General features: G+C 35.5%; 1 protein-coding gene across 12 annotated transcripts in view; it reads left to right on the forward strand.

Moving 5' to 3' along the window:
* Positions 1 to 14,273, forward strand: part of DMD (dystrophin) — a 1,043,904-nt gene that overhangs the window by 663,670 nt on the left and 365,961 nt on the right. For all 12 annotated transcript variants that reach the window (XM_063182212.1, XM_063182260.1, XM_063182196.1 and 9 more), the window contains 2 exons: positions 105 to 254; positions 13,031 to 13,195. In XM_063182212.1, the coding sequence (XP_063038282.1) occupies positions 105 to 254; positions 13,031 to 13,195 (315 nt within the window). The remainder of the gene's footprint in view (positions 1 to 104; positions 255 to 13,030; positions 13,196 to 14,273) is intronic.

Consider the following 14,273-nt stretch of genomic DNA (forward strand, 5'->3'; position numbering starts at 1 on the left):
TTGAGTTTATTCCTTTGGCTGATACACAAATCAATAAGGGTCAAGAAAAGAGACCTGAAAATCCTACCACAGTTCATCTTAACTGCTGTATTTGTCTGTTCCAGTTAAGAGTTGGAGAGCTGCCGCCCCACAAGGGAATACTGAAACGATTAAATGAAACTGGAGGAATAGCACTTGGAAGTGCATCACTGAACCCAGACAAAAAACATAAGCTTGAGAGTACACTGAAGGAGGCTAACCATCGTTTGTTAAAGGTTAGACATATTACTGATATACCTGTGATATCAAATTTTAATCTGCAGTGAATATTTACATTATATATTTTCTGGTATGTATAATTTTTCACTGTATGAAGAGATGTTTGTGTGCATAATGAACCTGAGGAAGAAAAATGGATACAATACACAGTTGTGAGAAACAGTGATAGCAAACCAAGATCATTAGTGACAAGAGTGATGATGTTGCACTCAAACATAGTCACTAAATTACAGTTCTTCTACTTAAGGGTGGAATGCACAGCAACATTTTTGTAGCCTGATGCTTTTGCTGAAACAGCAAATGTTCCAGGCTTTGTGACTCAGGTGTGTGAGAGGCAAATACTTCATTTTCTTTATGGAAATGCTTCCCAAATCTCTTCTGTTCCCAATCCCAAGGTGAACACTGTAACCACTGTTTCGCCTTCCACCACACTTCTACCAACCTTAAGCATTCACTTCCATTTTTTGTGAGGCAAAGTAACAAATATTTTGCTTTCTGGGATCTCCATACTGATAGAAAGAGGTAAGGGAGGATTTTGTTCTGTTTTATTGTGGAAATAGCATATTTTTGTGTTGAAAAATGGTGCAATTGAGTAGCAAATATGGTAAAGAGAGGTAAATAATTTGAGTGTTGTCATGGTAGAAATGATAGAAAGCATTGTGCAGAGAACTACTGCCCAAGGTATGGATTAGCCTGCTTGGAAATAAACAAGGTAGAATCAGTTGAAGAATTTCTGTTGAGACTCGTTGCAAAGTCAGTCAGGGGCATTAATCTGTGGTATCTGTTCAAGTTACCAGGATGCTGGGGCAAAAAGGAATATTTCATTGTCTTTAGTTCTGTGGGACAGGGGGGAGGGGGGAAGTGAGAAAATAATCTTCTAAGTACCTTGCTGGAAAGAAGGTCTTCTGGTCAAGAATACATCCTGGGTTCTCTGTTACCATTTCCATGAATACAATTGAATTTCAAGCACAGATCTGAGAAATAAAAAAGAACTTGATATGGTAACTCCTACTAGTTTCTTCCTAATAGAAACAGTCTGGCAAAGTTCAGAAAATTAGCTAATGACTCAGGCAAAAGTGGATAATAAATATTGATCACATCCACAATCTCCAGATTGGACACATAAATCATTATATCAATGGTTGGACAGAAGTATCTTTTTCTCTACAAATGGGCTTCTGAAATCAATGTATACAGAAGAATTCAGAACACTTCAAGATCAAAACAATGTTATCCACTGGCTGAAGGAAGCACATACATAGCTGAATTCAGGGACTGTGTTAATACCTAAGCTATGATTCTAAAAAGACAGCATTAGTTTTCAGGAGAAACTAATTAACTTTTAGTCAGATCACACATATATATGTATTTTAAGAAAATTTGTCACTGAAGGTAGCATTTTATGGATTAGTCATATACCTAAAAACTTGGAATTTTCCTTTTCTGCTGGCTGATGCAAAAATATTTCAGGTTGCCTGTCACAGAGCAACCATGAATATTGTTGAAAGCACTTAGGTTTGGGTGGAATATGTGAGATAAAAACTACTGTTTAGTGAATCATTATAATTTACTGATTTTTTATAATTTTATGTCTCCTAGATCTAATGTGTCTGGCAAGATAATTATTCTTGGAATTTCTTACTTGAAAATTTTCATTTACTACTAAAAAAACATAAACCAAGGAAAGAAATCTTCCTTTGGAGATTACTTACCACATGATTTTTTTATCTCTGTTGTCTACCCATGGAGATGTATAAAACTAGTTCTCATTTTCCCTTGGTCTCTGAAGAGAATCTGCAAAATGCAGTGGTTTGGTTTTCTTGTGCATTTTTTGTCCATTTTTTTTTAAGAACAGAAATTGAATTTGAAAATTAAAAAACCAATCGAATTTGAAAATTACAATACCGCATGCATACATCTTCCCTGAAGGTGCTCTCTTTCTCAGCTTTTCTGTTTTCTCTGTGATCTTGGCAGATGTAGAAAACAAAGCAAAACAAACCAAAACATTAGACACTTATCTTGGGGTTCAGTAAGATTCTCCCAAGGACACTGAAGTGAAAAATAATTACTTTTACATTTTCATATGTTTTACTGTTACTCATGATTTGTTTAGGAAACCTCAATTATTTGTTTCACTTTCTGCCCTAAAATTTGGGGCCTGAAATAAAACTAGAAGTCATGGAAAGAAACTCTGCGAGCCTGACAGTGGAACTTAATGTTCTATTTGTTCTGCTGTAGATATGGATATGTAAGCACTGGAAAAACCCCAGAGATATTTACTCCGAGCCAAAGCTCACAGGATGGGCATTTTTATATCAGGCAAGCTTCTTAGGTCACCTGAGGGGGATTCTGTAGTCAGCGGTTTTGATGAGGATATATTTTTTGTGTTCCTCAAAGCACAGTAGACAAACATCATCACACAGAGATTTCTCTGGGGCTTTTCTGTCTCTCCACCCCCCCTTAAGAGTGTATTATATACTTTAATCCTTTGTTTCAAATTGTAAGTTGTGTTTTCTGGCATCTCTGCTAGAAATGAACATGTAACAATCTACTGTTTATTTTGCAGGATGATACTATTTTCAAGATATGAAACATACATGACAGATAAATAATAGGTCCTTATCAGGTATACACTAGAGTAATTCTGCTTGCTTCAGAGAAGCTGGGAAAATTTACACTAGGTGAGGATGTGGCCAAATGTCTCCTAAAGTTATCACAAATTTTTGTTTTGCCTTGATCTGCCAAGCAGGGGAATAGGGGACAACACCTGTGAGTCTTAACCTTCAAGGTGATATATTTGAAATAAGTCATGTTCAAACCTTCTTTACAGTCACAGAAACTGTTGCCCTACAGCAATAAAAATAACCTAGAAAAGAAATTTAGTATGAAGGGAATTGCAGTCACATAAAAGTATCTTTTTAGCTTTTAATTCAGAATTGTCTTTGCTTTTGGGTGTTTATATCATGTGCTGATGACCTTGAGAGTAGATACGCGAAGAGTTTTTCTTCATTTGGATAATAATGATTTTGAGACCACATTTCTTTATAGAACTTTATTAAATAGTGATTCCAATTGGCTGTTACCTAATTCAGTATAGTTTAGGCAGAGAATGAAGATTAAAGCCCACATTTGAAAGGCTAGAATTTTTAATTCTATCCTGGTTTTACTTATTGTACCCTCTCCAAAGCCAGTATTTCTTGTAAAAATGCAAATAGTACTATCTTAGTGAAGTCTTAATATTATGAAAAATGAAGTGGTTTATGACCATTTTTATGCCTTCACATCGGGAATTTTTCATTTATTTTCAAAGCTTAAAATATCTTGTGCTGTGATAGCCAAGTAAGGTAACCACCTAGTGCTTCAAAGCACACAAAAGGGTACTCGACACTGGAGTTTGTGATGAATTCAGTTCTTGTCATATACCACCTGCCATGGCATGTAACAGATCTGTAATGGGTTTCTTACCTTTTACTGTGCAGTAAATGGATTGATAGATTAGGTCTGAGACCAGTGAACCATGGAATCAGAGGTTTGCTGGAAGGAGTTTATTACTCTTTAATATTATTCTTGGTCTGTTGTCAGCCAAGAGCGATGAGCTAAATTATCTGAAAGTAAGCTGGATGCCAAAATCAGCATTCTCCTCATTTATCCACCTTAGTCTTCACAACATCTACTGTATGTATTATGAAGGTTATTATAAGTGCCTGATGGAGACATTTTGTTTTGCTGCCTTTTAATTTGTCTACTAGTATTAGTTCTAATTACTAGACACTGAAGAGACTATTTCACTGTTTATTGCCACAGCAAATCAATTTGTTGTGCTATGTGGACAAGATAAAAATTAGAGTGGAGTGACATGGCTATAATTTGTGAACATTTTCTGTACCACCAGAACAGGCGTAGGTTGTCTTAGCTTGGTTGATCAAGTGTAGAGAAAAACAGATGGGCCCAAAAGTGCAGAAACACAAAGTCGTAACAAGGTTATAGTTCATGTATTATAACTTGCCTTGAGTAGAAATTATTCATAGATTACCTGCAATGACATAAAATTTCCAGCATGTCAATGCAACTTAATTCGAGCTCACAGTTGGAACTACTGCAATTGCTGCTGTTGTTATTTGTGGTATGGAGGGGAAAATTTGTTGGAAAATGAATGCAGTTTGATTTCTGTTCTTTCAATTTAAAATAAGAATAGTATAACTGGCATTTTAGGGATCAGAAGGTTGACATTTTCCTGAATTTACTTTCATTTAATGAGTGACCTGATTCCATTAAATATAATAAAGTCTTTTGTTATGTTGAATTTCCTCTGACAGCTTGTCATAGATGGCTAATTAAGTGTAGTCCACATTCATGTTATCATCAGCCATACTCAAAAGTGGCCTCATGTATAGCAAAAACAAATTTGATATCAATGTTTTTTGGACAAACATGAGAGTGTCACAAGCCCTAAGAAACAAGTATGTATATACTTAATTTTTTTTTTAATTTGCATATTGCTAGCAGCCAGTATTAATTAAAAATTTAAAAGCTAAGCAAAGAAAAATATGAAATACAGTCAAGTCATGCAGGGGCAAAAAGTCTGTATTAGCCATTGAAGCCATAAAAGCATGATTGAATACATGTATGTGTGTATATACACAATATATATCAAATCATCTTGCCAGCCATCTTAAAATTCCTTATTATTCTTGTTTGCCATACAAATCCAGAAAATATTAATCATATAATTAAGAAGTTATGCCAAGAATTTGAATGTAAGAAGTACTAATTTTCAATACATATGTGCTGACATATGAGTTACATTGAGTTAATATTGATGCCAAATTACTAGATATCAAATACTTCAGGCAAATCATTACACATTTTTTACAATAAAGTTCTGTGTATCCGAGAGAGATTTCACTTGTAATGGGCAATGCTCAGATACTACTGCACACCGATCAATTGCAACGACTTGGGCTTTCTAAAACTTCAGTTCCAAGACAGACACTGCCTTTGTGTGTCAGGTTTTTCATCCATCTCTATTAAGAAGGACCATAGAGGCTTAAAATCAATGTTTTACTCTTTGCTGTTTACAAGATAAAGATTATACTTTAATTATATAGACCTGTCTGTACAGCAACATGCCTATGTAATTAAAATTCCCATGAATGCAATAGTGTATCTAAAATAAAGTTAAACTCTTCCTCAGCCCTGGAGGAATGGGATGCTGGAAAGCAGCACTGTGGGAAAGGAACCTGGGGGTTCTCATTGATGGAAAGGTGAATCTGAGTCAGCAGGGCCCTGGCAGCCAGGAGGGCCAAGCGTCTCCCGGGGGGCATCAGGGACAGCATGGCCAGCCAGGCAAGGGAGGGAATTGTCCTGCTCTGCTCTGGAGGGCCTCACCTTGAGTGTTGGGGACAGCTTTGGGTGCCACAATACAGAAAAGACATTAAGCTGTTAGAGAGCAACAAAGATGGGGAAGGGCCTTGAGGGAAAGCCGTGTGAGGAGCAGCTGAGGGCCTTTGTTCTTTGTTCAGCCTGGAGGAGACTGAGGGGAGACCTCGCTGCAGTTTCAATTTTCTCCTGAATCCTGATGGTGTCCTGTTGATCCCTTTCTTCTGGTTTCTCAGTGGTAAGGGTCCCAAAAACACTAGAGTTCAATGGATTAATATATGCTTAGGTCAGGTGGGAATGCTCCTCAGGTATCTCCCCCAGAGGAGAAGTTTAACACAGTCTCTTGCAACAGACTCTGGGTCTGTTTCATCATGTTGCCTCGCATGCAGTCCTCTGGTGCAAGGCCTTAGAAATGAATATGGGGGACACTTTGAGGGTCTTTGGTGGTTTATGACACCTCCTCAGCTGCCTCTCACATGAATGTCCCATGTATGTGGCCTTCTTGGAGTCCATCTTCTCTTACCACTGAGCCAGTTTGTGTGAGAGAAGATGGAGTCTTGTCACACAACGAAAAACTCTCATCCTCCCATCCCAAACCGATCCAGACCTGATTCTCAGCACAACTGCTGAGTTTGGCTTTCTTTGTGGATATATTCTTCTCCTCCCAGCCTTGTTTACTTCTCCCTAGACCTGAGATAATAGGACAATAGTATCACCTTTATCTTACCTCAAGCTCCCATCAGGTGGCTTAGCTCACAGTCCAGTTCCCATCAGGAAGCACATTCACATGGGGAGTGGGTTTTGGTGGTCACAGCTTCTTTATACAATTTTGCCATAATGGGCAAAATCCTAAATTTAAGTCTTTAACCACTACTGTCCTTCCCAGAACTGTGTGTAGCCTGAGGGATATATATGGTACTTTCTGCTGTAAACCAGGGAAAGGACTTTTAGGGCACATTTATTTTAAAATAATTTTTCTGTCAGAATATCCTTCATTAAGAATTACTGAAAGAGCTAGACTCTAAAGCCTTTGTGGCTGCTTTTGGATTTCAGGAACTGAATAAGAAAAAAAGATAAAGAAAATATATTCCTGGACTAGATTATTTAGCAGAGATTTAAGGTAGAGGGACTTGTGCTCAAAAATGTCCTTGACAAAGGAGAATTGTTGAGAGTGGAGAGCAGAATGAATGACAATTAGTTACAAGTATTACATATAAAAATAAAGATATTAAGAAGACTGTGATATATGTGATCATATTACCATAGAAGAAAAACAAATCAAGTCTTTGAGGTGAGGGAGTATGTTTGGTTGCTTCTTAAAAATCTAGACAGCCAGATGAAGTAGAAAATTGTTTGGGGCATTGTTTCTTTGGACTGCTTTAGTTTTCTGCATTCATGGGAAAAAAAAGATTTATTTAATAAAAATGAAAGTTGAGAATATTACAAATATTCCATTGAGAAGATTTTGAAAAACACAAGACCAAATAAACACTTGCCAAGGTCAAGTCCTGGGAGCCTTGCAAGGCAACATGAAATTGTAGATAAAAAGCAAATAAAACTCCTCTATATGTAGCAAATAAAATCTTCTATACATATTTTTAGTAGCCTGCTTTAATCTTCCCCTAATAATAAAATCTTTACTCCAACTTTGTCAGAGACGCTATGGCTGATAAATATTCATGAGTTTAAAGGAATTACATGGATTTTGTTTTAAAGTCAATATTGAGTTTGCTAATGCAAATGGCTCAGTTAATTAACTAAATGGCATCCTAAACTGAACTTATATGAAACTCTTTTGTACACTGATTGTTTTTCATGAAGAAATGATGCATATAAATCAACTTTTCCTTCTTCCATTTTAAATCATTCTTTAGTACATGCTCTAGGGATGGTGATTTTGAGCAGATCAAACTTTCTGAACAGTGGCTGTAAGAATTTCTGTTTCATGTAATCATCTTACAAGTGCTATGGAAGTGTCAGTTATGATTTATCAATAAATCTGAATTGAAGTTTGCATTTAATAGTTGTTATGACTTCAGTTATTTCTTTATTATCCAAGTCCTCCCTTGGATGATATCAAAATGCTTTCAGTCCAGTTATGCTCTGGGCTGATTGCAGTGTAGTCAGTCACTGCCACTTCTTTTCCTAATATTTGCATTTTTTTCAGAAATGGAATGGTTAAGAGGAAGCTGCTGCTTGATTTGCATTTAGTAAGCAAAGAAATTAATACAGAAAGCTTCCTCAGTTCTTCATACAGAATACTTCATTTTTCTCTATGCAAACAATTCTGGTTTTTTTAAAACGTGACACTGTCAGCTATCCTATATTTGAAGCCTATTTTCATGTAGTGCTTTGTATATCTAAGTGATCCTCCCACGGGGGCCATACAAAAATAACAATTTTGAAAGTCTTCACAGATATCCCACCACATACTTTTGCTCCCGTTTATTGCAACTACCCATATCAGGATAGCTAAATTTTAATCCACTCAGAATCCTCAAAATAAGGTCTGTTTATAAGTGCTGTCCTCTTTGAGTTTGGTGAGGTAGATAGCAAGAAAAAGAGGTACTTTAGTATTGGAGGAAGAAACTGACATATTTTCACTGCTGTTAAAATGATGGGATTTGGGATTTCTTTGCTCTCCACTTACCACTAAGAAAATTCTTCATATTCTTTTTGGAAAAATTACATGTTGGAGAGATGCATGTCCTCATCTGTATTCTCAAATATCCGGGTAATAACTGCACTATTTTCTCTTTAATCATTTCAGGTAAACAGGGAGAGAAGTTGATTTGTGAGAGAGAAGTGATGTTTGAAATCAGGCATCAGTCACTTGAAATATAATAAGTACAAGTCATTTCAGTGGCTTTCCTTACTTTTATTTATAATGATGCCTAACTAGTAATATGTCATCAAGTTAATTAATTTGCAATAGCATTTCTGGCTTTTGCAAAACTACTCTCCAATATTTGATATTCCTTACTTACTGTCTCTACCTAATTAGTTTCAACTTTTTCATTTTGAGCATTGTTCTTGAGTTAAAAGATTGAGCTGTAACTCTACAGCCATTATTTTAATTGATACTGCATTAATTGAATCTACTTTCTGGATATTCATAAGAATTAAACACAATAGGCAAACAGACTATTATTTTACATCAGGTGACATACTTTATAAAAATTATTCCTCCCTTTATACCTGTTATCATAAGAACTGATATTCCTTTGCATCTGCAGAGCTCTAATCCTTCTCATAGTGCATGCACACAACTGTGTGCAGACTGAAAAATAACAATATGAAGCTCAAATGAGAAATAGCAGTGGAAAATTGGAACAAGGGAAATGATCAAGGTGATATAAACTGCCAATATGAGCTTAGGTAAGGTTTGGCACCAAAGTAATCAGATTGGGGTAGGGGTAGAATCAACATAGTACTGTGTTGTTTAGGCTACTTGTGGGGTAAAATCACGCAAGAGATCAGGTTCAGATGGAACAGAAGCAAACAATGCAAGTAATTTTAAAATTCATAAGGAGAAGAAATTAAAATACTTAGATGAAGACCTAGGTTTTGAAAGTATGCAATTGTTCAAATGTCAGATATCCTCATGTTTTAAGAGATTTTTTTGTGCTGACAGTTTTTTGTGATTTTTTTTTTGTGCGTTTGTGTGTTTTAAAGAAATGAGCAAAATTTAGAATAAGTAAAATTTAATATGTGGGAAATGGTCTGATAGTTTCAGATTAGAATAAAATTGAATATTGTGAAGACCAGTATCAGTTGGTAAAATTAAGCTCTTCTGCTGTTTCGCCATTTAGAGCTTAAATCTTTCCCATTATTCTGTCACTAAGCTTCCAATTAATCTTACTTAATTAGCACTTGAACTAAAGTACAAAATTTTAGATGTATCACATGCTTTGAGATTAATGTTTTGACTCTTAACATTGAAATTATATTGTCCTTTGATGTTGAACTCAGATTTGTTTTCTTTGAAAGTATAATCCATGTTTTTGGTGTTTCCACTTGCAAATTTATTTCATATCTTTGGTTGCAAACCAAGGGGTATTGTCAATGTCCATCTGTTGTGAAATAAGGCAAATTTGAAAATGTTTGGTTTGTATGAAAGGGATAACCCAGATTTTTAGAAAAATGTTCCAACTGAAGTTAGTTTTATTCAATTCATTTTTTTTTATTTGCACCCTGTCTTCCTTGCCAGTCTGTAGCACTGCTTCATCAAGCCTGTGTCTGTCCTAGGCAGACGCTGGGGAAAGCATTTCATGTTTGCCCTGCTTTCACTCTGCTGCTGGTTTTGCCTTATGGCCACTGTTCCTATTGGTTGCCACTCTCAGAAAAGAACTTCAGCCACCACCTGATAAAACTTGGCAGTCTTTCTTAAATAGGAGGGAAAGACATGAGATACCAAAGGGAATGAAAGTAAATAAACACTGGAACGTTACCCCAAGACAACAAGTGAATAAAAGGAGGATGGGGCCCAAAGCAAAAACATAAAAGACAGTATTGAAGTGGGACACTAGCTGCTGCTCATTGCTCCCTGGAGGCATCCAAGAACTTCTACCAACTCATTCAGAAAGCCCAGAAACAACAGCTGTGGGACTGTTGTGGCTCCCACCAGGACTGGAATGCCACCTCAGGGGTGCATCTCCTGGAGCTGTGAAGAGCAGGCTGGAAGGACTGTGAGTAAAACAGTAGGGAAGATTCTCGAAGGCCCCTCTCCACATGTACTCCTCTGCCACAGGGAGGGCATAAATCTGAACAGCCAGTCATCATGTCCATGTCTAGTACTCCGTGGAGGTTTTCCAATTTGTGCTTCTGGTGAGCTGCAGAATTAGCTCAGGAAACAAGCTGTCCCCCAGGAGACAGTCTGCAACAGTACCTTGGCTTGATAGGCAGACTTGTAATTACCTTAAACTCATCAGGCTCTAATTTGATTAGCCAGCTTGACAGCTTTATGCCAGAGCTTACAAAAAACCCCAAACAAACCACAATGAGCTGAGCTGGCAAATGAAATCCCTGATAACCAGAATCTAAGGCTCTGATTCCCACAAAATGGCATGTGACACATTACTTGGGTTTTACAAGGAATTGCCTTGTTAAACACTTACCTGTAGCCCTAACCTGAGTTGGTAAAAGTTTTTTATTTATTTCCTTTTGTTATTTTTATCTCTGTGGTAAAGTTAGATGACACTACCATATATAATTAACTGATTTAATAGATTTCTTTATTTTTATATTAAAAATATTGCAATCCTATATTTGTGTTATAATTTTAGAACATACAAATTTGATACAATTTGTAAGAAGAGGCTGCATTTATTTAAATTACAGTTTACCTCTCATCCTAGGTGGGATAAATAAATATTTTGAAAACAGTGGCTGAAGTACAGCTTGTCACCAAATCTTAATCATTCATCTTCTGCTGCTCTGGATGGATTATGCCTTAGTATATAATTGGTTACTTCCCCCTTTCTCTTCCTCTCCTCAAAACCTCTACATTTTTTTTCTCTCTCCTATATTACACCCAAAATACTTGATTAATGTTGATTGGAAGCAGATTAATTTAAATTTCAGATATTCAGAAGTTAGCTTGGATTTTTATCTGCCTATGACTACCTATTTTCTTTCAGTTGTATTTCTGTGGAACTTATTTACATTAACATTAAAGCTAGTAAGCATTAGAGATTAACATTCAAAAGTTGTAAGAAAGATGAAACCAATCTTGTATGAAATTAGGCCAAGGTCTGCATAAATTTTGAGTTAACACATAAGGGAAATGAATGCATTTTTAATTGTTTTCTTTCTTTTCTGGAGCCATTCTGGAAAAGCAGATTTTTAAATTATATATTATATATATAATAAATTCTATGAAAACATATTTTTAAATTGTATTTTAAAATATTAGGAAGATAGTAAAAGTAATTTGTTTCATGGATGTTCTTCATTGAATAGGATGTTAAGAGGTGTTTATAACGAACAATGGAGGCACTGTAATATATGGCAAACCAACTTCTTGAATTACAAATGCCCCTTGCATACAGTCTAAAAAATCACATGCAGGGATTAGGTAGAGAAATTATTTTAGTACCTACAAATCAATATTCTCACAGAAAATTTTTAAAGAACCGTACATGTAATGAGACAGTTGCGCTCCTTGCATTCTCCCAGCAGCTGGTGGCTTGGCTTTGGTATCACTCATTGCTTACACGACTCTGAGCTTGGATTTATTGTTTTCTGAAAAATTTCAGGGATTAGAAGTACAGGGCACTAATACCTCTGTAGCCAGGCAATATGATAGCGGTGCTACCACTAAAGCTGCTTAACTTTACAGGGAATGTATTTTATATTGTGTGTCACAGAAACATCATGTTTTGCCACTTTTAAGAGGGTTACTTTGGTAAAAATTATGCTTTAAAAAATGGACATGAGGAAATCTTACTTTTCATGATCTGGAAAACTAACCACATTTCTTGGCTGATTTTACTGATGAACCTCTATAGTTCTGGATCTGCCCATGCCCTATATTTGCTGCTTTGTTGTTTTTTGGGTTTTTTTGGAATGTACAGATGGTTTCTCCCCTAGGGTATGTTTGCTATGTTGCCCATGGTGTGGAGTTGTAACACCTCGCCTCTCTAGCTGTCGAAAACAGTCTGAGAAGGACAGCATGGAGCTTTGTTGTTGGCTCATTTATTGCCAGCCTGTTCCTACGTTTACTCAAAGTGCTTCAGAGATGAATTTGAACTCTGCCATTCAATGATTCTTAATTTCTAATATTGTTGGCATAGAAGAATGTGCTTATTTTAAAATCTGACTGCTTTGAATGCAAATCAGAAAACCAAGTTGCCTGATATGAATTGAGGATATATTTCAACATTATTTTTCTTCATTGTGTGCATCTGCTTATGCATCTATGGATCCAGTTGGTAACTCTAGACACCTCATAAGAAAATATGCTTATAAATATCTACATTTAAGAGGTCAAGAAAGGTTAGCTATAATTTGAGTGATCAATTTCATGTCTTTAATTTTTTTTCCTGATTAGAAATTGAGCTTTAAAACAATTACTATACTGAAACAACATTTTTTTTACTAAAAACACTGAAAAGCCTGATGGTAAAGTTTGGTTTTTTAAACATTTTATTTTAAGTTTTTGTATGTGTGTTGTGGTTTTTTGCTGGGATTTTTAGGACAGACAGTGTTTTAACTGAATTTCAAGATACCTGCCATAATAATTTGATTGTTAGGTCTACCTTCTCTTTCTCTTCTTCAAGTATATAAAATTTGTATTTTAACATTTTATATAAATGTATATATGTGTAGCATTAAATTGTTTTCTAGTTTGTGGTTTTTTTCACTAAAAAAATGGCTTCTGGTATTTTTTCAGGTGTCCAAAGATCTTCCAGAAAAACAGAAAGAAATAGAGATTCTGCTAAAGGATTTTGTTGAACTTGATCAACAACTAAATCAGGTGATATTGTGGGTAACACCTGTCAAGAACCAGCTAGAGCTTTACAACAAAGTGGGTCAGCCAGGAGCCTTTGATATTAAGGTAAATTTTCCTCCAATTAAAAAAAGCATTGGAGTACTTAGTGGTCAAAAATTCAGTTGCAACATCAGGTATATAGTGTTTATTAATGATATAACTTTGAGGCAGAAGTCAGCAAGAGTTCCCAGAAGTTCAAAGCTCTATGAATTAAGGAAACATTTTATTCTTTTCTGTTGAATGGTTTCTAGTGAGAGGGCTGATTAGAACTAATGGTTCCAAGATGATATATGAGTATAACCTATTATTTTTGCCATATTATATACATGAAAAAATAGCCCCAAAAGTCAATGCATCAAATTTTAATATAAAGTGAACTAAAATTCATTATAGCAGTGTTGAACCATTAAAGCTATTTCATTAAATCTATTATGACTATATGAAAATCAGAACATTTAGGACCATAATGGAATTCTGATATTGCAAGGAAATACATTTAACTGCACAGATAACACTCCAGAGTCAATAAAGGAGATTATCTAATAACTGTGAGAAAAATATTTGTAATCTGATCTTTGATATATATTTAAGTAAAAAAAGTATGCCTGTGTACGGATTGACTGAGGCTAGAGGAATTAAGGGTGAAAAATACTGCCTAGAATCAACTGTCCTGCTGAGTGTACACTTAGATCTTTTGACCTTGCTCTTTATCTATGCATACATGGTCTTCAAATAAACTGAGGAAATATTTAAAGTTCAATATATAAAGTACAATATATCATCAAAATCTCTGAGGTTATAGTTTATTGTAATTCAGCATCTTGTTCACATAGGTGAAGATTAAACAAAGAGCTTTGTTTTGTATCAATTTGATGGTGCAATTTTCAGTGTAAAATGAAGAAAAATATAAACATTGAAAATTTTCTTCTCTTGCAAGAAAAGGAATAATACCTGCTCCTGAAGATACATGGTTTTGCAGAGAATGTTTATTAAGTTTACTTTAACTTAGTTTCTGCTAAGGAACTGGTTTAATGCCCAAACACTTTCTAAGCCATGCAATCACATTATAAAAAACACTGAATCTCAAGTCCTGTTGCAGTCCTATAATTGACAGAATGAGTTCAGAAATAGCATTTGTTCCCTT

Source organism: Melospiza melodia, chromosome 2 (assembly GCF_035770615.1).
Source record: "Melospiza melodia melodia isolate bMelMel2 chromosome 2, bMelMel2.pri, whole genome shotgun sequence".
Classification (NCBI taxonomy): domain Eukaryota; kingdom Metazoa; phylum Chordata; class Aves; order Passeriformes; family Passerellidae; genus Melospiza; species Melospiza melodia.